The 27,386-nt window shown below is 32.8% G+C and overlaps 5 protein-coding genes and 1 pseudogene across 8 annotated transcripts; 2 read left to right on the plus strand and 4 right to left on the minus strand.

Annotated features, from left to right (window-relative positions):
* Nucleotides 190-1,079, minus strand: LOC104736302 (annotated as a pseudogene).
* LOC104736303 (uncharacterized protein At1g08160-like) lies at nt 1,733-2,501 on the minus strand. The gene has a single exon (XM_010456263.1). The coding sequence runs from the start codon at nt 2,499-2,501 to the stop codon at nt 1,875-1,877; it is 627 nt and encodes a 208-aa protein (XP_010454565.1). The 3' UTR covers nt 1,733-1,874.
* On the plus strand, nt 4,892-6,769 carry LOC104736304 (transcription initiation factor IIF subunit beta-like). Of its 2 annotated transcripts, none has more exons than XM_010456264.2 (6): nt 4,892-5,110; nt 5,204-5,469; nt 5,627-5,735; nt 5,834-5,964; nt 6,072-6,146; nt 6,230-6,769. In XM_010456264.2, the coding sequence occupies exons 2-6, from the start codon at nt 5,275-5,277 to the stop codon at nt 6,503-6,505; spliced, it is 786 nt and encodes a 261-aa protein (XP_010454566.1). In that variant the 5' UTR covers nt 4,892-5,110; nt 5,204-5,274; the 3' UTR covers nt 6,506-6,769. The 2 variants fall into 2 exon arrangements, with proteins under 2 accessions (XP_010454566.1, XP_010454567.1); XM_010456265.2 differs by having other exon boundaries at nt 4,892-5,080.
* LOC104736305 lies at nt 17,366-18,779 on the plus strand. Of its 3 annotated transcripts, none has more exons than XM_019235076.1 (3): nt 17,366-17,510; nt 18,133-18,268; nt 18,392-18,779. In XM_019235076.1, exons 2-3 carry the CDS (start codon nt 18,186-18,188, stop codon nt 18,516-18,518), a joined length of 210 nt encoding a protein of 69 aa, XP_019090621.1. In that variant the 5' UTR covers nt 17,366-17,510; nt 18,133-18,185; the 3' UTR covers nt 18,519-18,779. The 3 variants fall into 3 exon arrangements, with proteins under 3 accessions (XP_019090621.1, XP_019090620.1, XP_019090619.1); XM_019235075.1 differs by having other exon boundaries at nt 18,151-18,268; nt 18,392-18,722; XM_019235074.1 differs by having other exon boundaries at nt 17,366-18,268.
* LOC104736306 (histone H2B.10) lies at nt 19,012-19,678 on the minus strand. Its single transcript, XM_010456266.2, has one exon. It carries the CDS (start codon nt 19,605-19,607, stop codon nt 19,167-19,169), a length of 441 nt encoding a protein of 146 aa, XP_010454568.1. The 5' UTR covers nt 19,608-19,678; the 3' UTR covers nt 19,012-19,166.
* On the minus strand, nt 21,260-22,666 carry LOC104736307 (protein SENSITIVE TO PROTON RHIZOTOXICITY 1-like). Its single transcript, XM_010456267.1, has one exon. It carries the CDS (start codon nt 22,566-22,568, stop codon nt 21,462-21,464), a length of 1,107 nt encoding a protein of 368 aa, XP_010454569.1. The 5' UTR covers nt 22,569-22,666; the 3' UTR covers nt 21,260-21,461.

A 27,386-nucleotide genomic window follows, 5' to 3' on the forward strand; every position in this document is an offset into this window, starting at 1 on the left:
TTGTAAATGTTTTTGTTTTTTTTGGGTTAAAGAATTCTCTAACAACATGTACATTCTCTAACAATATATACTTTTAAAAGTATATATACATGTACATTTATACGTAAAAAATGACTATAAATATAATTCGTTCATGCATGCATAACATAAGTCAATTTATGAACAATTTAATTATTAGTGTGAAAATGCTAAACTTACTAACTAAATATTAGCGTAACATGAACTATGTTGGGAATTGTTTGGTTGGGACAACGAGAATGTGACATGTGAACACTCAATATTAGCCTAACCCTCGCCTTAACAAATACTTCAAAGTCGATATTTCCCAACGAAGCTTGAGCCCTCAAATCCTCACCACTGGATTCGGGAACGCCGACGTTCTGAGCGATCAACGCGTCATCTATCAGCGCAACGTTCATTCGCGGTTGTTGAAACTGTTCCAACTTCGTGTCGAACGCAAGCGTCTGGTCCTTGAATTGAACGAATATCTGTACGGAAGTGTAGTAAACCGAGAGTTGGTGGTTGGGCTTGTACGACTGGATGGTGATTTTGAATGTAGCTGACATGTAATTGTCGTTGGTAAGGGTAAAGTTTTGTACAAACGCGTTTTCAACACTGTAATGAAGTTTCTTGCGTTTGGTTACGAGCCAGGTAATGAAAACACTAGAGCTATGATGAATATTATGGTAAATATGAAGAAGATAACATGGCGAAGGCTACGGCGGCTTGACGAAGTTATCGGAGGCATTGGATCTAGCTAGAGAGTTTTAAGGTTACACACTGGTTGATTTGGATGATTTTATATATAGACATAGATAATGCTTCGGATTCTAGAATCTGATGTTTTTTTGCTTCAGAATCTTACGTTTTGTGTGTGTGTGTGTGTCAAATATCAGAATCTTACGTTGCTTCTAACCTTATGATTATTTTATCAATATTCTTTTCTTTATATAACGGAGATGCAAAACCGAGATCCTAGGTAATCAATTTTGATGCATAAAAGAATTTAGTAGAATCTATCTTAACCCAATTCAGATTTAACCATATGAAATCGTCTCTCGTTTCATGCAATTAATGCGCTAATGCATTTTATAAAATTAATTTAAGAAGGCAAAAAAAAAAATTTGCTGGAGGCTGTTTTATGAAAAATAATGTTGACTTTAATGATTATCAAGTCAAGATGAGAGAATCAGACTAATTGAAGAAGAGAAATATAAAACTATGGAAACTTTACAAATTTACCTTGTAGGGAACAAATAACTGTCTCTGTTTTGATACAACAAACGTTGCCTCCATCCCTCTTTCAAATATGGTTTACGACGGCAAGCTAATCATCATCTGGTTTCTGTATGAAAACCTAGACACTTCCATCTTAGGATTTCCCACTTTTACCTTATCTTGAATTGAGCTTGCAAAATTGGGTTACAATTTCCAAAATATGTGTTTTAGTTGGGCTTATATTGATATTAAAAAAAATGGGCCATAGACAATCTAGTAATTGTGTTTTTTTATGCAATTAAAAGAAAACCAATTATAAAAAAAAAATGAAATTTTTTGGAGCCCATAATCTCTTAAAATATGAAGATCAGATCAGGTTAAATTATAGTTTTATAACTTAACAGTATCTATTATCTACAATTCGACCACTGAAAAATACTCTACATCCATAATTTTTTTTAATACCTAGTGTTGTTACTTGTTTGAGAATTATTTGATCCAAAAAAAAAAGAAATAAAGAGTATAATAATGTGAGTGTTGACGTTAAAAACAAGTATAAATGTACAAATACTCGTTCATGCATAACAGTAATCACCAGCATCACATATCAGAGGATGAACGATACGATTATTAGTGTGAAAATGCAAACTTAGTAATCATATATCAACATCACATGAACTATTTTGGGAATTGTGTGACTGCGACAAGACGACCGTGATATGAGAACACTTAACCTTAGCTGTATGATGTGCTGTCTTCCATACGCCGACTTTAAACCTAACCCTCGCCTTAACAAACACTTCAAAATCGATCTTTCCCGACGACATTTGAGCCCTCAAATCCTTACCATTGGATTTGGTAACGGCGACGTTTTGTGCGACTAACGTGTCATCAATCTGTTTGACATTCATCCTCGGTTGGTGAAACGGCTCCATCGTGTCGAACGCAAGCGTCTGGTCCTTGAATTTAACGAATATCTCTACGGAGCTGTAGTAGACCGAGATCCTGTGGTTAGGATTGTGGGACTGGATGGTGAATATGAACGTAGCTGACATGTGATTGTCGTTGGTAAGGTTAAAGTTTTGAACCGAGGCGTTTTCAAGAGTGTAATGAAGTTTCTTGGGTTTGGTTACAAACCAGGTAATGAGAAAACCTACAGCTGCGATGAAGATAAGAGTTAGTATGACGAGAAAAACGTAGCATACAAGGCTAGGGCGGCGCAGTGGCTGCGCTGGCAAAGTTTTCAACGCCATTGGTTCTAGATTGGGTTTGTGGTCACACATTGGTTTATTTGTATGTTTTTGTATATATAGAGTAGATAATTGTGATGCAAGATACTTGGAAAGTGCCTTGGATTCTGATGTTCTTTGCTTCAGCTGTAGAGAGAGATGAGTTATATTTTATATTGTCGCTTACTTTGCTTTCCCATCCACTTTTAACAGTATTATGTTTCAAAGCTTTATTGAGCAATTGTAAGACAACACTCAAACTGGCAAGTGGGACATGTAACATGTTATCTTATTATTTATAAAACTTACCCAAACAAAAAGAAGAAGCTACAGTAATTCGCAGAATAAAAGTGTAAATCGTATACAATATTCATATAAACTTTGTTTACGTTCTTAAGAATTTAGATAATATGATCAATTGTATATTTTCTAACTTAAATAATTAAAAGGTCGTACGTCTTCAGGCATACATCTGAAAAGTCAGGGACTAAAATATTTTATATGGTCTATTTCCAAATATTATTTGAACTAACGACTTTTAAGTTTGCATGAGAGTCTTTACTAGGTAAGTATCTATGAATTTAATGATCACCACGAGAGAATTAGACTAATTGAAGACAATAAATCTATACTAGTATTTTTGCAGCAGTTTTTGCTTAAAAATACTTTTTGGAAAGCTTTTACATTTAATACCATTTATTGCTTATTTTCATATCCAAACAAGGTTAGTTAATTCTTTCTACTATCCTTATAACCAAACAGAATTAAAATATTTTAAATATTCATATATATAATATTCTATAGTTAATATAGATATTTAGAAGATTTATTCCATATTAAAAAATTTTATTCTCCTATCATCTTTTTTTTTATTTTAAAATTTAAATATAGTGAATCGTCATATAATGAAAAAGTTAATAAAAATGTATATTTTTTCCTGCATATATTGTGATTTGAATTTTTTAAAACAAACATATATTACTTAATTAATATAAAAAGTGTGTGTTCAACCTACATATATAGTAAATTTACCGTATATAGTAAATTATAGAATTTTAAGAAGTTTATAATTTATAACTGATATATCTAAACTTAATAAAAAGTTTAAAATTATGAATATTTAAACATATTAAATTTTCAAAATAACACAAACGAGTTATATTACATGACGGGTTATATGACATTACATGATTGAATTGATAATATTACAAAATAAAATATCATTAATATGACATTTCAATACGGGTTAAATCCTTATTTTACTATTTTAGTAATACCAATATAAAATATCTCGAATCAAACTGATTTAACTAAGATTGTATTAAACAAAAATTGTTGTGCGGTATACCACGAATTATATACTAAATGACTAAAATTAACAAAAGATTACATTAGCAAAATTAGTATTAAAATAGTACATTGAGAAAAAAAAAACTTGTCCGGCGGTGTACCGCGGGTTAAAATCTAGTACATAAGTATGAAAATTGTTTTTGCTCTTTAATTTATACGAGCATAATGTGGTTCGTAAGTGTCTACAATAGAGATGTGTTTTTGTATTAGCTTATGTGATGTGATGTAAAAATACATGATATACAATATACATTAGCAAAGCTCTACCTAGAGTAGTCCTTCACACTTCAGTGAGACTTTCAGCTTTAGCCATTTATCCCACCCAATATTCGACTCAAAACAGAGGTCATCTTAGAAGTTGCATTGATATGCCTTGACCTGACAGGTTGCAGAATGGTAGCTAGCTTTTGGTCCATAGTTCTCAAGTTCCCAATATCATTTGCTTTTATCTACTTTTGTTACTTTGATTTAAAATTTGGGGAATGTCCTTTTTTGTGCCCTGCCATGAAATTTAAAATCAAATCAAATTTACCCATATAGTGAAAGAGGAATGGAACATTAGAGAAAGTGAGAAGCAAGTTCAATTCCAAACTATTTTAGATGTCAGTTATGTATAGTTAAAAAATCAATATAGGTAGCATGTTTAAGAGTAGTGATACTCACTCTGCAACCCACATGTATCACGCATCGTTCTGTTTTTTTTTTTTTTTGAAATACTAAATAATTATTATAGATCACATATATATTTTTTTTTTTTGTCTAAAAACAAAAACTAGTCTTAAAAATCAAGTCTTTTAAACATGGTTGGAGCTAACAACATATTTATGTTACAGTTATTCCCCCTTTTTCTAACTTTTGCCATGGGGAAAAATATTTTTTTTTTCATTTATATAACCAAAAGAGAGAAGAGAATAAAATAAAATAAAAGATGGAGCTTTCAATCGCAAACACAAAGCCCTGAACCTGATTAAATGAACAAAAACAATTTTGGACTATTAAAGGGCTTTTATAAAAACATTTCGGGCTAAAATAGGGCCCTAGAAGCCCACTTACTACAGTATTTGTTCCTTCTTCAATTTTTTTTCTTCTTCTTCTTCTTCTTCAATCAATCAATCAAACCCCTAAACGCTCTTCTTCAATCCTGAACGATTTAAGGGTTTGGACAAAAATCACTCCTTTGTACCCCTCCGGCGAACCGTCTTCTGTCGCTGGCCATTACATCTCCGGCGAACCAGCTTCTTCTTCTTCTTCTTCTTCTTCTTCTTCTTCTTCTCCGGTCAGGGGTAAAGTTCATTGCTTTCTTCTGAAATCTGGTAAATTAAATTAGCTGCAACTTAACTCTAGAAGCTCTAGTTACGAACTGAAATTCAAATCTGATCAGGGATGTAATTTATTTATGTTTGCAGGAAGTGAAGTTGATTGGGAATAAGAGAGGAAGAATCCTGCTTTAGTTCTGTATTTTCTACTTGGAGTAACTATGGAAGACGATCCAAGTAACCCTCATGAACTCGATTTTGAGAAAGCCGATCGACCAATTTGGTTGATGAAGTGTCCTGTAGTTGTCGCCAAGGCGTGGGGGAAGCTAGCTCCTTCTTCTTATTCTTCTTCCTCGGAATCTGTTGACTTGGCCAAGGTTGTTCTCAACATTGATCCTCTACGAACTACCACCGAGGTATATGTATATATATGTATTTGGTTACATGTTCCAATTTCATTACACATGTGGCTGATTTATCAAAAAATCTAGGCTCAGGGAAGGATCCTGCTTTAGTTCTGTATTTTTTCTACTTTGTTGCAACTTATTTCCTTGTACTTGTATCATCAATTAGTTCACTATGGAGATGCATAATGCTGAGTTTGAGAACATGCCAAAGAGCTACGCTTTGAACATGTTCAAAGACGTTGTTCCCATGCAGGCTTTTTCGGATATCAATCAAGGTATTTGGATATTTTACCTTTCTGATTGATATAACATCAGATTTGTCTCTTCTCCTTCGTTTGGCTTTCCATCTCATACTATGCAAGCTATTCTATAGTGAATACAGCTGTTGAAGGAAAGATAGATCACAAATTCGATATGAAGCCATATGGCGAAGACATTGAAGGATATGCAAGGCTTTGTCGGGAGAGAACGACCAAAGCCATGGTTAAAAATCGACAGATACAGGTAAAATATGGATGTGTTTGCTTTTCCTATAATTCTCCCCCTACGCTGTCTCTTTGGTTAGCTAATTGTATAAGGACTTTTCTTCTGTGAACTGCGTGCGCCTATAGGTTATCGATAATGACCGCGGAGTACATATGAGGCCCATGCCTGGAATGCTTAATTTTGTTTCATCCAATTCAAAGGTAAAATGTTATTCTCTTGTCAATGATTATTTTGCATATATGGAGTAATCATTAAGTGTTTGTGTTTGTGTTTGAATGAGCAGGAAAAGAAGAGACCTGCCCAAGTCAAGCAAACAGATGTGAAGAGGACGAGAAGAGATCGTGGTGAGCTTGAAGCTATAATGTTCAAGCTATTCGAAGGACAACCTAACTGGACACTGAAGCAGCTTATACAGGAGACAGACCAACCAGCACAGTTCCTGAAAGAAATACTGAACGAGCTGTGCGTGTACAATAAGAGAGGATCGAACCAAGGGACATATGAGCTTAAACCTGAATACAAGAAAAGTGCCGAAGATGATGACACAGGTGGACACTAAAACCAACCCCTTGTGTAGCACTATATTCGTGTGCCATAGTACCCTGAGTCATTTGATCGGGGTAAAATATATCTTAGCAGAGGAGAAAAGAATTGTTTTTTATATTTTAGTTTGTATTATTATAAACTAATATCGTTGATGGAACTGGTCATGATTCCCATGGCTGCGAGATTCCGATGTCTGGGTGGACTTGTTTCAGCACCTTGAAGGTGTAGATCTTGTATGTCTCCACGTTCTTCTTCGATCTCGGTTTTCTTCTCTGCAGATGTGTCATGTTTTTGAATGCCTATGCACTCGACATACCTGCATGATGGAAATCTTATAGATTTACGATCCTGATTCGTAGCTCTAGTCTAATTATAAGAAGCCGATTACCAGACCCGAGAGTCCTTGACCAATGAAGAAAAATAATAAATATACTAATAGCCTAATAGGATTCCATACTAATAACGATACGTTGATTTATTACAGCCAATTTTGTTTTACATGTGTTTTTTTAAATCTTATTACAACCAGTGAAATATTAAATTGATATTCTAAGATCCTTTAGATCATTCTGATAGGTGTGAATCCAAGATTCAATGATCTTAACTCCTTTCCACGAGCCAATAAGGGTCTTCCTTGCGCTTCAAGTTAGTGAGAGAGTTCAAGTACGCCTTGGATTAACGCTTAGTTCAAAAACAAAACATGTCTAATAAGTAATAAATATAGTTTACCGTCTTCTGTCGTAGTGGCAACAACCGTGTCCGAGATATCTTCCAATACGCTGAAATATGTGGAGAAAAAAAAACTCATAAGTTTCGCACACACATTCCATTATAATATATCTAATATCTGATAATTCATCTTAAAAAATTATAAATATAAAATATTACCTGCCGACACTATACGGATCTAACTATCCGTTGAAGAATATGATGTTGTTGCCAAATATTCGAAATATTAACTTAACGTCCTATAAATTATACATTGATATATTAATTTATGAATAAGATAGATATTGAAATTAGTTATATCATAGACAGGATTATAAAATTTATGAGTGATGTCAAAAAAAAAAAAAAAAAGAATTATGACCACTTTAGTACCAAAATGTGATGTAACCCAATGCAGATAAGGCAGAACACCGTATTCTGATAAGCAGGTTTCGGTAAAACTGCTCATATATCGTTATCAAAAAAAAAAAACTGCTCATATTTTGTATGGTTTCATTTGAAACATAGAATCTTCATTGTTGTGGCCGATGGGCATAAAGATTTTGCTGCAAACCTTTATAATAATAGTGTGTGCATTTTTAACTCATAAACTAGTTGGACGAGTTCGTTATAAAAAAAAGGAATTATTCATGTACATATTAGCTACTAGTTTATATAGAAAAAGTTTCGTTCATATATAGTTGTCAAGGTTAACAAAAATATACTAATAAAGATAGATTTAAAATAGATTTTAGGATGAACATGAGAAATATAATTTCGGTTGAATTGAAAATTATATATATTTTATCGCCATGAGTGTTGATAGTATGAAACACTAAATTAAAAAAAAAATAATGAGCAAAACATAACTAAAACCCTCCTCCACCGGTAATAATGAACCAAAAGGCAAATCAAACTGACCAAAACCCACCTCTTCCACCCGTAATCTGTTACGCAGAGACCCATCAAAGACAATAATTCTGTCACATTATGTTTTAATCCCTCAACGAGCTTGTCCAACACCATAACGCTCGGATAGCTGTCATTCGCACATCGCCCCCTACTCTGAACCGCGCACCGTTCACCATTCTCAGTCGAGTATAAAAACCCTACAATTTTTTTTGATTTTTTTTTTGAATTATTTATTTTTTATAAGCTTGATTGATTTGTGTTTGAATCATATTTTGGATAGTGGTAATGAGATGTACGAGGTACTTGATGAATTTGGCTACGAGTATCATATCCCTTTGAGAGGTTTTTCCATTACCTACAGCTTCTCACCTCTGATCTGAGTAACCTGCTCATGGACTAGTTGTATGAATTGAGAGAACTCCTACTGAAGGTGGTGGCAGAAAACAACAATCTTGGTGACTAAGAAACCATATTACCATTTTCTCTAGTAGTTAATTCGTCTTTCTTTTAGGTGATGTAAAATACAATTCAACAGTGTGTTAAATATATAACCAATCCTTATGTTTTGAATGCTTGTTTGGATAATCATATTGATTTGCAATTTGTGTGTATTTTGTGGATAGTGTGTATTTTGACCTATATGTTTATGTAGTCATGATTTGCGGATGAAATTAAAGCAGGATGAAAATAATAATTCCACAACATAAAATAATTTCGGACCCTTATAGCGTTTGGCACTGCCGATAACCCAGATTGTGCTAGAAATTGTCTTAAAGATTGTTGATAACAAGGTTCTGAAAGTTTAATGTTCTATTTCGAGATTTACATCTCTTTTCAATAAACAAAAATCAAAGACTAATAACATATATTTAATTATTAATGGTACGAGTCAGAATTTTTTTTTTTTGTCAAACAATTTCATTCTTATAAAGTCAAAGTACACTTAACCAAAATTCTTACACAAACAACATCAAATCATCTGTAACATCATACACAAGCACATGTTTTAAGCTCACAAGATATGTAAAGCATAACCATAAAGAGAAGTGCCCACAATGGTGGCAAAAGCGATGACAATAAATAAAAACGACGCCCGTAAGACCTATTTATCAATCATAATTGTGACTAACTGTTCAAAATTTACAAAAAAAAATTATGATATGCCTCCGGTTATTATTTATATTGAAAATATGTAGGATTGATCAAATAATTTTTTTTTGTTAATATTCGTATTTTATTAAAAATTTATATTTCTCTTTTTAATATATTAATTTTCTTTTTTTATTAATATTTTTATATTGAAAATATTTTAATTTAAAAGAGTTTTTAATATGATTTCCCGAGATCCTTTTGACATTATTTTACAGTTTCCTTAGTATTCTTTTTATTTTAGAACAAAAGTTAAACAAACTAATTAGTTGCTTTTTCTTCAAGTTAAAATGCTTTTGTTTTTTACTTGTTTGATGAACTAATCACACGTCAATTGCTTGAAATCTGTGTTTAAAAAAGTGTTAGGCACTTCCACATTAGAAATTTTAAGCTTAGTCAATTTCAAAGGATCTAACTGCTATAAGCTCATATGATGTATGAAATAATGGCTACATAATGATTAATAGAGAACACAAGTTTAATATTTCAAATATTAAATATAAAATAAATATTAAAATGTATAGATTATGAAACTAATACAGTTTGATGTATATTTTTTGTCATTGTTTGATGTATATTTTTATTCAAAAAGCTCACTAAAGTTTTAAGATGTTATAAAATGTTTAAAACCAAAAAAGACAAAATAAATAGAGAAGAATTTTTTATATTTTATATTAGCATATGAGATGTATTTTTGTTAATTACAAAAGAGAACATAATAACATTGTGCTAATACTTCTCCTACATCAGCAAAAAAAAAAAGTATATATAAATAATTATAAGTAACTATGATTTATGCTATATGTAAAAAAGCACGTAACAATCCAAGAACCATTTTACATTTGTTCTTTCAGATATTTTTGGAATATTTAGTTTACAACTATACATGACAGTATTTGTAGTTAAACTTTCTCAAGTATCTTTAGTAATCCGAACAAATAGAAACAAGACATTTATATATTTACTCATATATCATAAATATTAAAAAAAAAACTTGGCATTTACATACTACCAACAAAAAAATACTTGATATTTACATACTACCAACAATTCATGATTACCCAAAACATGTGAGAACGTGAAGAGGCAATCAAAATTTTCGTTTGCCAGCCTTGCCATTGATCTTGATATAAGACTTGTGTCGAAAGTTAAAACCAATAAACCAGTGTTAGAATATCAAAAATTAATATATCAAAAAACTTTGGTGAAAACAGGAAAAATCTTTAACACATATTTACGATTTATAAACAATTTGATAAATTGGCAAATTTACAAATTTAAATAGTTTTGTTGAAAACTCAACAATATTTCCACCAATCATGATAATCGACAATCACAAACACAACTTCTTTTTTAAATACGCTACAAAATTCTCATTTTTGTTTATATCAAAAAGAAATCTAGAAACCATTAAATACAAAAATTAGCATAAACTGTTTAACATAACTTTGTTTTTTTTTACTGCAATTACCATGCAATATAACATTTTGTATAACTTAGGAAACTCAGTGTAAAATTGATCAACCTATTTGAATTTGTTTTTGATTTTTTTTGTTTTGGCCTTTGGTGATGCCGAAGAGTTAATAATACCTTGACGTGTGTTCATGTGGATTAACAAGAGAGAGAGACAAACAAGCTGGCATTAACATCCAAACAAATTTTTGTGATAAAAACCAGTCATAAACCCCACATTAATAGCATTTTACACAACAAGACTAAATGAATTAGAGAATATCGGTAAAAGCAAATTGGTTATGGTTGGATGACCTATTCAGGGGTGCATTGATTTATTGCATCAGTCACATCCTCCAAAGCATCCAAGCACTGAATATGCACTGCATGACGCTGAGCCGCCGTCATTTCAACCACACTTGCTTCTACCTCATGTAACTTACCAAGTGGGACGGGATCTTCTTTCTCATCTTACCCAAACTGTTGCATAATGAGTATGCACCACCAAATCATAAAGATATAGAGTAAAAAAAGAAAAACAATCCATAATTACACTAATGAACAACCCAAAATTAGCTTACCCAAGAGGAGCAAAAGCATGGTGGTGCCTATCTCCGTCGACAAAAGCAGCAACATTGTCACCAGAATTTGACTTCATTACCTCAGTGAAGTGAAGGAAAGTCTGAGTCCTTGTCTATGATTATATATATATATTAATATATTTGAGTTAATATTTGTTTATCAATTGAATTTTTTTTGTCAACTTGTTTATCAATTATTTTATTCTAAGTTAAATTTTTATTAAGATCATTTTTAAAATTGTGGACATATATTTCGTTTCTATCGGTTAAATTTACTTTTTAGTGATTTATTTTGAAATACTCAACTTCTATTTTCGTTGATTGTTTTTTCACATAGCTGGTTTTTTAAACTATTGATTCACTTTTACTTCTTATTCATTCGTATTTTTTCTATTAATTTTTTATTTGTTATATTTTATGTTTATTTATTAATAATTTTTTTTGGAAGTCAACTTAATTATTTTTTGATTTTTTTTTTTATTGACTTATAAATTATCTACAAAGAACATAAAATTAACTGATCAATTGTAGGTGTTGTGAGCTATTTCTACACGAGAACTACGGCATCAAGGAGATAGAGTTTAAACTTTTATAAGTTGTGTTATGCTTAGTTGATTTTTTTATTGCCAACCTCTTAAAAATATAATTTGATTTGAACATCTTTCTTAATAGACAAGCTTTGGTCAATAACACAATCCTAACTTTTTTTTTTTTGAACAAATAACACAATCCTTACTATGAAGGATAAAAGATCGTAAAGGTCTGTTAACCACTTGACCTAGTAGATTGGTGTTCAATATTTATTTAATTTATTTTATAAACGTTAAATATATATTATATAATTAAATATAGATTTCAAGTAAAAAAATTACTATACACAATTAATTGTATTCAAGTCAAACCAAAAGATTAGTAAATGTATGATGCTTTTCTAGTAAATATTATTTATTTCTTTTAAAATGATTAATTACTTTAACAGTTAAATGATTAGGATATTTCAAATCATCAAATTAAATTGTCTTCCATGTTAGAGATATTGCAATTAAATCAAAGTTACCAAAATAATTATAGTCAAGTTAAAGCAAACCAATAAAACTAATAAATGTATAATGATGGCAACAAATTTAATACAAACAATCATATTATACACATTTTCCCTTCAGAACATGTGTGTATATATATGTGTGTGTTTGTATATAAAACAAATCATATAGCAAACAATAAACACATTTTCAAATTTTCCGAATCTAACGAAAAAAGTTTGCAAAAAAATGACGCAAAAAGTGTGTGTGATGATTTTGATGACATTGATGGTAGGATGTCACCTAAAAGCATGCAATGGAATGGAGAACTTCTCAAAGGAAGACCCTCACTCACCGTATGTATCTTACACTCACATAAGAATTTTAATTTTATCTATTTTGTTTTTAACTAATGAACTAATTTCAAATCAATGCGTTGATATATATATATATATATATATATATATATATATATATATTATGTGTGTATTTTGACCTATATGAAGTCATGATTTGTGGATGAAATTAATGCAGGAGGAAAATCATAACTCCACAACATAAACTAATTCCGGATCCTTATTGTGTATGGCGCTACCGCAGCAAATGTGGCGATAACCTAGATTGTGCTAGAAATTGACTTAAAGATTGTTGATAACAAGGTTCTGAAAGTGTAATGTTCTATTTCGAGATTTACATCTCTTTTCAATAAACAAAAATCAAAGACTAATAAATATATTTAATTATTAATGGTACGAGTCAAAAAAAAAAAAATTTGTCAAACACTTTAGTTTCATTCTTATAAAGTCACAATACACAAAAAATGATTCTATAATTCAAAGGCAATACCAATACCAAACAAAGATAGATAACATACATCAACAAGAAGTCTAAAAAAGCTATGAAACAAAGAGCTAGAAGCAAATTGAAACCTGAGAGATCAATGGTTGTCGATAGGTCTTCTATGAGTAGATCATTAATGGTACGAGTTAGAAATCTAATAAACAAAATTTAAATATAAACGGCAACAAAAGTAAGCTTGGATTGTTGGTTTTTTTTTTTTTTTTTTTTTTTTTTTTTTTTTTTTNACTGAATTATTTTAAAACACTAACATTTATAAACTTTTCCTAACCATTTTTTCTGATATTGGTGAAACTTCGCCTTGTCGATGTCAGGATTGGTTTTTCTCTCGTATCCTTTCACAATTTTTATTCTATTATAAGCTTATTTTGAAGTCGAAGAGTTATCCAGCGACACTCTTCTTGGTTAAGGCTCTCTACTCAAACCCTATGATATGAATTTTGAAACAAACGGATCCTATCTTTTGTTTTTAATTCATTAATTAACAGTCTCATATTTGCTAATAAATCTACCTACAACATCGCCCAAAATCCTAGCGGTGTTGACTATCCCCTTCTCCTTGTGTTGATAGCCACCGCTACACTCATTTGTGAAACACCATATTAGTGTCAACGAACCCATCGCCTCCGTCATTTCTCCTCGACGGTTCTCGTCTTCCATACGTCATAAACTCGATCATAACTTCCACATTAACCAAACAAGGCCACAACGATCATGAAAACACACAAACACGACAAGGAATCAATCAACCAAGTCACAGAAACACATGACAGCTATCTAATCGCTTAGATAAGTCATGGTTATGCACTAAACCTCTTTAAACAAGAAGATCCTGACTCAACGATGATGAAAACAACACCACAACAAGCTTCCCACACGTCCTTCGCCTCAGATCTCTACTCGCAGGAAATAATCTCTTAAGAACAAAACTCTTCAGAAACTTACAAAAAAAGTCTCATAAAACTTCTCATTCTTTCTTCTCTTTGGGAAACGACATAGGAGGCTAACGAAAGCCCTATAGTTGACTTCTAACCTTGAATATCATCATGGTGTCGATTGACACCCACTCCAAACCTTCATTTTTGTTCGCGGGTGTTACAAATCTAATACACCTAGATCCACACCACGCCCTCAGATTTACAACAAATCTACTATCGGCAGAAGATCCCCTCTGTTTAGTGAAAGCATCAATGGTGCTTGTCGATGTCGAATCCCATACTCGATAATTTGAGTGGTTAAAAACCAAGTCGGATCTTGAGAACACATATTTGGAAAAGTGAAACGACCCGACCCGTTTTTTTTTATAATAATAATAACAATAATAAATAAATACTCTACAGCTAGTGGTATCATATCCACTAGCCACCTAACCACAAAACACAACAGCGGATAACATAAACCATAACAATAAACCAATCATTATCAAATAATTGAATAACCAATAATCAAAGTATAACAATTCCAATAACCAAACATCAGGAAACATAGAACTGGCAACCTAGCAATGTTCTAATGACCCAACTCTAGCAACCTAGCAATACCAGACAACAACCAATCGAGTCCCTAGAACATCCTCCTCTTCATTTCCTTGATTCCACGATCACACTTTGCCTTTACCTGCACCACAAACACAAATTGAGATGCATGAGTATTTGATAAACACTCAGTGAGGTAATCCTCCCATCTACTGGGCTATACACACAAGCAACTGTGATACCAATGTCCAAACAAACAATACAAACAAACATACAAACCAAGAAAACAACATCATCTCGCTGGAAGGGAGGTGTCGACCAACACTGGCCTTGGTGTCGACCGACACTACCCCACAGTGTCGATCAATGCCGCTTCACTGGTGTCGACTGACACCAAGTGGTATCGATCGACACTACCTCTGTAACCGCGATCCGCACGAAGCCGAGAGTCGAATCTCGCTCCCACAATTTCACCAAATCACCCAATACTCAAAACCCAAGCCAAATACGTCCTTAGGAACCTGTGGTAATCAATCCCAACAAGAAAACACACATAACCAGCAACAAACAAGCAAGAACAAGGAATCACAGGCTTAGATCAGTCATGGTCATGCACTCACCTCTTTGCAGGAAGTTTCTGAACCACAGTAACGAATCCAACCCTCCTAGCAAGCTTCTAGCACCTTCCTAGCCTTGGATCTCTCAAGAAACAGCCAAGAATCTCACCAATCTCTCTCAAAACCTCAAGAAAAAAGTTTTCTCCCTTTTCTCTCCAAAACAACAAAGCGGCGACAAAACAAACTCCAAAACCCTTCTTGTCGTCGAAACCCACTTAAGTAACCCGGTTCAATGGTTTCCTAAAACCAACCCGAACCAAATCGATCAATAAATCAATCAGGTCGAACCAGAAAAGTCTCATAAGCTAATAAGCTCAAGGGACTTCAGCATTAATTGCAGATTCGAACCCCTTAATTAGAATCCCTTAATTATTTTAGATACCTTTGGTAAATCCCGAGGATCTCAGGATTTTATTGTGCCCTCCGAGAAAAAAAAATTCCTCTTCCATTGATTCTCGAGGCGGTTTCTCTCCAAGATAAAGCGAGTGACTCTTGCCTTCCTATTTCTCTTTTTGAAATGCCTCAAACTTTAATCGGAGAATTTCTTAGCAAATCGTGAGTATCTTGCCTTTTTTTTTCTTTCTTTGAGAAATCGAACATGACGATCTCTTCTTCCAACTCCTAATTTTTCCCACCTGCCAAAGCTAACTCTTCATCGGGGCGAAAGCGGGGTCCAACGCAGGAGAAGAAGAAACAATTTACCTTGTCCGACATGATTTGTGGTTAGAGCAGCAACATTAAGGGTCCCTACAACGAGACCTTGATGCTCTTGACACAAATGCAAGAGCTCTACCGCATTCCCAAGAAGATTCATTTGACATTTTCCAACCCTATAGATTCACTGGAGCAACCCACGACGAGCTTTTTCTATGCGTATGAGGTCTACTTCAAAGGGTGTGGACCTTTCTTTCTATTTCTGGAGGTTCTGATTAAGTACCTCCAGCATTTGAACATGTCATTGTTCAATTCTCTCGAACCTTCTCCGGGTAGTCATGTGCTTACTCATGACTGCTGCTGAAGCGGAATACACCCTGTCAAAAAAATACTAAACGAGTTGTGCATGTACAATTAAGAGAGGATCGAACCAAGGGACATATGAGCTTAAACCCGAATACAAGAAAAGTGCCGAAGACGATGAGAAAGGTGGGCACTAAAAAACACCCCTTGTGTAGCACTATATTCATGTGCCATTACCATAGTACCCTGAGTCGTTTGATGGGGGGGGGGGTAAAAAAGATTTTAGCAGAGGAGAAAATAATGGTTTTTAATTTTGTAGTTTGTATTATTACAGTAAAACTTCTATAAATTAATAATGTTAGGACCAAGACATTTTATTAATTTATAGAGACATAAATTAATCTATAAATTAATAGTTATTGTTTTATAGTGAAAATTAATAGTTATTAATTTATATATATATATATATATATAGTTTTAATTGGTTAAACTTTTTAAAAATTATGAATTGAGATAATTTTAGTAAAATAAGAGTATACTTTCAGATGTTGTAAATTTTATGGTTTAGGAATTGAACTTGAATATTTAGAAAACATTATTGACAATAAATTACAAATACTATAGACAAATTGACTTAAACATGACATACATAAATTCAAATTTATGAATAATAATATCAATTCTCCTATTTTAATAATCTGTTAAATTATCAAATTGGAAATGATGCATATCTAAAAATTGAAAACTTTAAATTTTAGTTATTTTTATGATATGTTATAATATATTTTAGAGATATCATTATAGTTTGAAAATACAACATTACAATTGTTCTATAGAAATGAGCTGTAAGAGAAAAATAAAATATTATATCAGTAAATATATATAATTAATAATTTATGATATTATTATAACTATATTTTACAGGGAGATTTCAAAAAATATATTATTTTATTATTTGTCGAATTTTGTTAATTTTTACTCTAGTATTACTTAGAACCAATAAAATTTATTAATTTATAGTGTTTATTAATTTATAAAATATTAATTTATAGATATTTTACTGTATTTATTAATCCAAAGTCCAAACAAACAAATATAAAAAGTGAGTGTTTTGTTTATGACATAACAATTTTTAAGTTGTCTATAGGCCCAATATAAATTTCCCAGATCGTCACGTCCAAATCGTCGGTTCAAACACCTCGGAGACTCGGTGCACCAAATCCCAAATTCCCAAATTGTTCACTGAGTCGACTCGTCCTCCTCATATATCCCCACCCAATCTACAAAGTGAGATACTCTTCCGCTTGGTTCGCTTCGTGATTATGAATTTTAGATCTTGCATTATGTCCTCGTTCAGTTTTTGGTTTTGTTCGAATTGATTGGTAGAAATCGTAATTTTAGTAACCGGATTGTTGGGTTTTTAGGAATCTCTCAGATCCTCTCTTCACTTGTCACTCGAATTGGGTAATGGTAGCTAGCGCTGGGATTGGTTTGTTTATAGTAGAAACTGTAGGTTTTGGGGGGATGATACTGGATTCAGGGCTTTTCGTGGATAGTATATTATATTATAGGATTCACTAATTGTGACATTTTTTTGGCAAAACCACCTGTGAAAAATCGAATTAGAATTTACTTATTGGAAATATCTGATTCTTACTTGTGTTTCTTGAATTCATCATAACTGAGAACTGATTGATCTGGTTTTATCTCGAGTGGTGGTTTGGAACTCATGTTGCAAAGCTTGTCCTGGCTGTGAAGAAAGAAACACAAGTTGAGTCTAATGATGTTGTTTGTTTGACACATGGATTTTGCATATATGTTATAGTTTTGTTTTGAGCATTTGAGAGTTCATTGTATTGTATGTCTCTCCCTGTCTATCTTTCTCATAGTCGTCTGAGACTGCTTCCAGTTGTGTTCTCTTCTTTAGTTTGGATTTCAGAGTCAAAACGAGATCATTACAAAATGGCGCCATCACGTAACATCATTGTAGCCACCGGTCTGGCTGTTTTCGCGTCTGCAGGGTTAGCGTTCCCCTTTTACATGGCGTAAGAACCAACCCTCTTTTGCTCTCTCTCTCTCTCTCAACTGTTAGTTACATCTTCTCTGATCTTTTTGTGATATGATTATTCTCTTTTTCCTCTCTCTCTATCCTTTTTTGGTTGCTGCAGATCATCGAAAAAACCAGTAATTGATCCTACAAAACCATTACCTCCTCAAGCAACTTTTAGAGGACCTTACATCAACACAGGTTCACGCGATGTTGGTCCTGACCATCGAACTTATCCAAAGAAATGATCAGATCAATCCAAGACAATTAAGCAGGAGTTCTCAATGTAGGCGGCCGGTATACATTTGATATCTTTATTCCTAGACAATATCGTTCTTTAGTTTGTGCTCCCACTCCATTTGATTTCGTTATGCTTCATGTAATTTTTCAGAAGATAGTTTTCCCAACCTAAACGTTGAATGTAACTGAAGAAATGGCTTTCATAAACTTGATTTTGTATTGTCAAAAAAAAAAAGTTCTGAGATATGTAATATCGAAATGACATATAACTGGTACGGACTCAAAAGTAACCCTTCATTACAGTTTTGTTATACCTGCAAGTTAGTGTTCAAAGCATACGAATTTGGTTTAGATACAAAAAAAAAACCAATGAACGCAGTTTGAAACCTTTTGTTTTTGTTTATGTTCCATGGAGTTGCTACGAAACTTTTCAAGCAGCTTATCAAAACTAAACTGCTGTTATCAAAGTTTTAGATATTTATGAACTTAAAGAATCAGAAATATAACACTGAAAAAGCTAATTAGAATTTCATAACAGTGCCACAAGTAGAAACCCTAATTCTCAAATTACATACCCAAACCAAAAGCATTAAAACCACTATTTCACATTCAGATGAAACTACTACTTCCTCCCCCACATTACAGAACCACAAAATCTAAGAACTGGTAAACTTGGTAACCGCCTTAGTCCCTTCAGAAACAGCATGTTTCGCCAACTCTCCAGGCAACACAAGTCTCACCGCCGTCTGAATCTCCCGAGAAGTAATCGTCGGCTTCTTGTTGTACCTCGCAAGCTTTGAAGACTCACCAGCAAGCTTCTCGAAGATATCGTTGATGAAACTGTTCATGATCCCCATGGCTTTGCTCGAGATCCCGATATCTGGGTGGACTTGTTTCAGCACCTTGAATATGTAGATCTTGTATGTCTCCACGTTCTTCTTCGATCTCTTCTTCATCTTCTTGTCCCCGGCGACGGCTGGCTCCTTGGGGAGTTTCTTGCCGGCTTTTGGTTTCTTCTCTGCCGCCGCCGCAGTTTCGGTCGCCGGAGCTTTCTCCGCCGGTTTCTTCTCTGCTGGTTTCTTATCTGCCTTGGCCATTCTTGAAATGTTAAAAGCTTTTCAAGATTTTGCTTTGTGTGGTTTTGGTTTTTGTTTGATTCTTCAATCGTTGAGTCTTGTTTGATGTATATAGGAGAATAAAAAAGAGATCTGATTGGTTGAGGGACTTAAACGCGGATCAATGACGTGGCGATGAGAATGCTGTTAGATGTTGAATTTTGATGAATGGATGGTTCAGATCTATGTTTTATTTTAGTGCGCGAGTTTTGTAAATTATAGTTATCCGCCATAAGTTTAGTGAGGCGGGCAATGTTAAAGACGGAAAAAAGCTTTTGGCACGGATCGCTGACGTGGCTAACTTTGATTCGTCTAACATAGTATACGGCTACGATTACATTCGCTACAAAACAATTTTTTGGCTATTTACGTATTTAACATTATGGAAATGAAGATCGTAGTGCTAGTGCATAAAATTCTTCAAATCACCAGCTTTTTAGTTATTTTGATAGATATACATGATGATTTTTTTATTTTGTATGAATGCATGCATAATTTGGCTTGTTTTAGTACTTAAACTCATCATGATACTTGTGTTTTTTATACACCATCAACTTATATATTGCTGATATATTTGAAAAAATATAATAATAATAACCTTAAACAACGTTGCATTTAGACATTGTATTATTTAATTACCATCCCCTATATATTAAAAAGAAGCACTCTCACAAAAAAAGCGGATCAGTCGCGCTCATAGAGCTCATATAACTTTTTTAATAAATGTCATTATTTTTCATTGTTATTTACATAAATATGTCACTATAATATTATGAGCCAATTTTTTCTATTAGTTTTTAAATATGAAAGATTTAATCAACTATTAAATCCGAAAATATATTTAATTATCATTTTCATAACTTATTTACATATTAAAAGTAAATTACATTTCACAAAAAAGAGAAAAAAAACTATTTTTTTATTTATCACTTTTATCGTTTTTCTCATTGCATTTTTAAACTTAGGANATCTCCTTTCTTGTCTTGGCTCGTTGGGCTGATCAACGCCTCACGTGTCTTGTACTCGTCCCCGTGCGCTCTCATGTGCATCCTTAGATTCGCGTCTCTCTTAAACCCTTTCCNTATGGTATAGTGATATAGATAATAATGTGAAACAAAAAAATATGTGAATTTGATTTTTAGAAATAGAAAAAGACATCAAAACTTTCTACACCATCTCAAAATTATTTTCCAAGTTTAAATATTTTACAGGTAAAAATAAACGCAAATTTGGATAAACGAAAATAACTTTACTGACATATTTTATTTTATACAAACAAATCTTAAATCTCAAATAATAATTTACTCATAAAATTTTATTTAAATCGATTTATCCCGCACATAGTGCGGGTTGATACCTAGTATATAATTGTTCAAGCTGCAAACTACACTGTCGTTTAGTTTTTTTTATATAACTGAGTTTTAGCTAAGTTTCTAATTTTTCTAGCGTATATATGTTAAAATGACGATGTAAAATACATGCACAAACTGGATGAAAAGGGATTTTCATTTATTTTTTTTATAGCTACATACTGTAGATATTTTGTGTATTAAATATAAATCGTATGATTCCACAGATTTTTGTGACTGGTGAAAACTCTATACATGCATTATACCCATCAGTCCAACACCATCAGAGCCAAAATCATTTGTAACATTAACGTCAATGCACGAAGTATACAAAATTAAAGGATACAACTTTATCTTTGTGACATTAATTTAAAGGATACAGAAACTCCTGAAAAAAAGAATGAAAAAAAGAGAGGGTTGAATGCACAAGTCATTTCCTTTGATATACGCACGTCAATCTCTTTAGAACTCGAACTTTTCTATAGTCTTACCTTAAGGTGATTGTTGGCGGCTGGGATGACCCATGTGCCGGTACGTGGCCCAAGAACAAAGAAACGTGGCTCATAAGCTTGTCTTTCCTAGAAAATTTAGTCCCACAAGAACAAACCCACTTTATATCCCCACAATGCTTCTCGTGCGTCCTAAGATCAGACAGAACCGAAAAATGCTTCACACTGCACCTCCTGCACATATACATTTTAGGACAATGGCTCCTCTTGTAATGATTCTTGGCGCAAATCACAGATTTCAACGGCTGAAACTTCTCGTGCCTCTGGTTCCATCTACACCCTTGTTGAGGGCACGAGTAGTAATGTTTCTTTAACGAGTAATCTCCTTTCTTGTCTTGGCTCGTTGGGCTGATCAACGCCTCACGTGTCTTGTACTCGTCCCCGTGCGCTCTCATGTGCATCCTTAGATTCGCGTCTCTCTTAAACCCTTTCCCACAAATCTGACAGTAATGTGTGTATTTCGCTAATAGATCCGCTACGTCTAGTTCCAATATCTCGTAGTTACCGGGTCTTGGTTTTGAATGATGATGTTCTTTTTTAGGGTTTATGGTTTCCGTGCCATACCAGTTATGATTTTGGTCGGGAAACGAGATCTGCCCTCTTTCTTGGACACCAAAAAGGTTTGTCGACTCTTGCACAAAATCACGACTCGGGTCCGTTTCTTGTCGAGAAAAATCCAAAACCATTGCATCTGCGGTTTGATCGTTATGGATATCATTGTCGTTGTTAGATCCGATGTGAAGTTGTTGGCAAGCGAACAACATGGAAGATGCAGCCGTGATGATCTCTTGAATTAAACTTCCGATGTTAGCAACGGCCAAAGACGTTGACCCCGATGATTGGTTAATGTGATTAATAGAGATCATGTAGAAGCTGACTAGAGATTGGATCTGATGGGCTTTGTCTTGTAAGGTAGAGAGATTGTATATAAGAGAGAGTGAAACGTCGTCCTCTTCCAATGATTTCGTCCCGGCCGCCGTCACGGGATTAAGGTATATTTGTTTTGAGGAACTAGTGGTCGTCCCTGAGAAGCTAGACATTGACCCTTCACCTTTATTTGTAATATGCTCGTCTTGATTCGTCATCTATGTATATGAAGAATCGTTATGTTCTTGAATTTTCTTTTGATTTTGTTGCTTCTTTATATTCTTTGTGATATCTTTGTTTCATATATATGCCAGACGGTCTAGACTCTAGATGCCTTGAAGAAGACACCCTACCCTGTACCGTATAAAATACTCGTGACATACATTCACACAAACAAATACGTGTCTCATGCATAGAAATATAGAATAATGTCTCTTCGGTTCATTTTATCAAACAAAATCGGGATGTCATACTAAATTGGGTAAAATTTTGAGAAAAATCTATTGAACCTAACAATACTATGAAACCTGCTGTTTATTAGTGATTTAAATTTTGAATAGACATTTTGTTCGATGCAAAAACATTCATGATATACTAAACGGTCAAATTATACTATTTTTCTTTAAATTCAGATATTCAAGTGTTTATATCTAGTTTATTACTTGATATTTAGGAAATACAGATATAAACAAGGGTACGTAAAATTTATAATTTTTGTATTTTTTTTTTTTTTTTGTCAACAAAATGCAATACAGATTTTCATACATTCGGATGGTGGCAAGCAAGCGACAATAGTAAAACAATCCATTAGACTACAACTTTTTGTCGTCATGAATGATGTTTTATTTCTTCTCCCTAAATGCATATGTCATATGTATGAATTGTTTACATTAGGTTTGAAAATGGAATAATACAAGTATGTGATGTGATTAAGATTAACTAGGAAGTCAACTCGACAGAGCAAAAAAGACCATCCCCACATAAAACCTCCCCCGCATAAAACCTTGAAGAGTTTGTCAGCTATACCTTAAAATAAACGAAGAAGGTCAATCCCAATGTTATTAAATAATGATAAACCTAAGTCAAGTGTTAGTGTTCTTTCATGGCTTTTTCTTCATGTATTCTTTGGATATACATTCATATAACTGTCAAGCTCACATAATATCTTATGTTACATTCTAATCCTTTATTATAAAACTGCGACTACATTCATTCCTCTTTATCTGCTTACATACACACATTTATACGCGTGCGTATATGATTGGATCTTATAGGAAATGTTAATAATGCGGCCATCGGCATGAGTTGCAATTATGTTAAATTACTTCTGCTCATGCGTGTTCATTTTTCCTTGTTTTTTTCGAAAGAAGTTAGTTTTATTGATAGACTAATCGGAACTTCTTTGAAGTGACCATATGGGTGATTCATGCTGTTTTCTTCAGCTAACTTTGGCATGAGTACTTATTTTAAGCTTTTGGAAGAATTTAAAAAATGTCACTTTAAATAACGTTTTTTCTTCTTTTATTTTGTATGTCACGTTAAATAACGTTTTCGTTTAAAACAAATAAGTTGCTGCTACCATTACAACTGTAATGTATTTCACGTGACAAAAAACTTCTATTTGAATGATTTCATTACAACATATTACGATTACAACTAATATGTTGCACGCTTAACTTCCATCGGGTTTTAAAATTACCATTTTAAAGGGATCAAGGAAACATTATTTTTTGTTCAATACAAATTATAGTATTCCAATTTAGATGCAAATAAAGGATAAAAGCAAAATTCATATTGGAAAAATTATATATGCTTGCTACACAAGATAATTATTTATGTGACGAGAGCTTGAGGCAGAGATAGGAGGTGATTGTTCACTCGTCATCGTAATCTGAAATATTATTGGATTCTCCGGAGAAAATTTGGTATCGCATTCTTAGTTTATTTAAAAGAAATTTTCAGTATCACACCAAATAAAAAAATTCTTTCACTAAATGACAAAGTCATATTGACTTCACATGAAATAGCCACTAACTAAAAACTGACAAAAATGCCCTTATAAATAGATAATTAGTTATTTGTTTAGTTATCAAACCATTGCAATCGTTTAGTTTCTATATAACAAAAAAAAATGATTGTAATTAACTTTTCAAAAAACAAGAAAAAGGGAGAGAGATAAACACAAAATTCATCATCTCACCATGAAAAAATTAGAAAAATTGGGTAAAATTTCCAATTTTTAGTTTCTTTGATTCTCTAATAGTTAAACTACTTAATCCGGCGAGTTTGGGTTTGTTCAGTTCCGACAAGTTGGGTGTATACAATTTTGGTGTGTTAGAAGATTCAGTAAGTTTGGCTGTGTGTAATTCCGGCAAAAAGAAGAAGTGGTAAAAATTTCCATCAAGTTTGGGTGTGTAGAATTCCGGCGAGAAGAAGAAGAGGAAGAAATGCCGATGTGTTTGAGTATGTAGAACTCTGGTGAGAAGAAGAAAATGAAAAACTTTCCGGTGAACAACAGCGACAATACTAGCTAGGTTTGTAGAAGAAGATACAAGATGACTACAAAATTACAGTAATATCCTTCATTAATACGGACTTATGGACGTACACTAAACAAAATAACGTTATGTACGTACACCACCGCAACATATAGTATACATACACGATTTGACGTAAACGTACACAATCCTACACAAACTCTAAAAGTTAAACTCTAAGTTATATACGTACACTTCTCCGACTGATCCGTGGCTGCTGTTTCTAACTCACTACTGTTGCTAAGCTCCATTCGGGAGAGTGAGCTACACACGGTCATACAAACTTAAATGTACACAACCTAAGAAATTAAATCTTAAATTGTATATGTAGACAATATTGACTTAGATATACACAACTCCTATACAAACCCTAAAAATTAAATCTCAAAAAATATACGTACACAATCATATTGACTTATAACGTATATGATCGTATCGATTTAACGTACATAACCACTAAATAGAATCTAAAAGATAAAATTAATTGTATACTTACACGATCATATTGACTTATGCTTAACAAGTTTTTTTTTCTTTGAAAATCAATCATCACTCTTAAATTCACCTAAAAAAACCTTACTATGTAATCCAAATAATAGAGTTAATATATCAACTTATTGTTTCTCATTTTTTTCAAATACCACAATTTCTCTAACAAAATCATTAGAATGAAATAGTTACTATTCTTTTGTGGGGGAAAAGAGATATACTATTTATGTTGCCTAACAAATAAAAGATATTTACTATTTGTAGTTGTGAGAATGTGATATTGCATCTTTTAGTTATACAGATCTTTATGTGTGATTGTGTCACTTATCTCCCTAATTAGTCTCAAACAATATTAAATGACATAGTTTGCTTTATGATGATTGTCTTTGTGTCTCTCATATTGTGATACCCCGGCTTTAGAGACTTGCGGAGAGGTTTAAAATAATTGATTTGGCCACCTATGTCACCAAAGTGCANAATAGTTACTATTCTTTTGTGGGGGAAAAGAGATATACTATTTATGTTGTCTAACAAATAAAAGATATTTACTATTTGTAGTTGTGAGAATGTGATATTGCATCTTTTAGTTATACAGATCTTTATGTGTGATTGTGTCACTTATCTCCCTAATTAGTCTCAAACAATATTAAATGACATAGTTTGCTTTATGATGATTGTCTTTGTGTCTCTCATATTGTGATACCCCGGCTTTAGAGACTTGCGGAGAGGTTTAAAATAATTGATTTGGCCACCTATGTCACCAAAGTGCACTTATCTTATTGGTCAAGGGGCCTGAAAGAACTCCACAATTAAGCGTGTTTGAGCTGGAGTAGTCTCAGGATGGGTGACCTTCCGGGAAGTAACTGTCGGAACTGTGCGAGTGAGGACAAAGCACATGGAAAGATCATGTGGTGATTTGTAGGGATGATAACAAGTCTTTAAAGCCTCCCGGACATAGCAAACCGGTCGTCAGATATGGATGGGCTCACGCCTAGTGAGAGGATGTAAAGCCCATTAAGAAATGTGGGTCTAGGGACTGGGTTTGGAAATGGGGTCCACAAAGAGGTGGCGGTCGGGGCGTTATCCATATACATGTTTTGAATATACGTACATGTTTTGAATGTTTTGTTTGTAAACAACTTGTGTGTTCATATGTACGTACATTAACATAACTTGTGTGTTCATATGGTACAGGTTCATATGTACGTACATTAAGATTACTTGCGTACGTACATGTTTTGAATGTTTTGTTTATAAACAAACATATTACAAAAATTATTTAACATTAATATAAATTATTTTAATGTGTACGTATATATGAATGCACAAATCATTACCATGTACGTACATGGTAATGGTAATATTCGAAACTATTTTGAACCATAAAAATTAAGAAAATAAATATAATTTGAAAAAAATAGAAAAATGGAACTTAAAAGATAAAGAAAAATAAAATTAACTTAAATTATGAAAAATATAGTTATAAAAGTTTAAAGAGAAAAATGGAAACAAAAGAAAATGAAAATTATTATGGTCTCTCTTGTAATATTATTTTATTATATTTTTATTTTATAAATTAAATATCAAGATCAAAATACTGTAGCTAACTAAACCGGCAAAAAATTGATTACACTAACTACACAAATGTAACAAACTTAATTGCATGTGGTTTGGTTTAAAGGCATTTTCGTCTAAAATATGGTTAGTGGCTAAACTATGGAAGAAACATTTAATTTTGACCAAAATAGGTTAAAAAACTCGGCTAATATATATAATTTACCCTTTCTTTAATTATCTTCTTCACCTTTGGGATTTGTTGTTGTAGTTGACTAGTTGGCTCAGTTACCTGTAAATTAGCAGAATTAAGTTGTAACCTGTAAAAAAAACCTAACAGTAATCAGACAACAATCCTGATAATAAATATAAATTTATGTTGTCGTCGAAACCTGTTTCTTGTTGGATACTTTTGCCCATTTATACATTTGCTATGTTTAGGGTTTCAAAACCCCA

The sequence above is a fragment of the Camelina sativa genome, chromosome 13 (genome assembly GCF_000633955.1).
Source record: "Camelina sativa cultivar DH55 chromosome 13, Cs, whole genome shotgun sequence".
NCBI classification, from domain to species: Eukaryota; Viridiplantae; Streptophyta; class Magnoliopsida; order Brassicales; family Brassicaceae; genus Camelina; species Camelina sativa.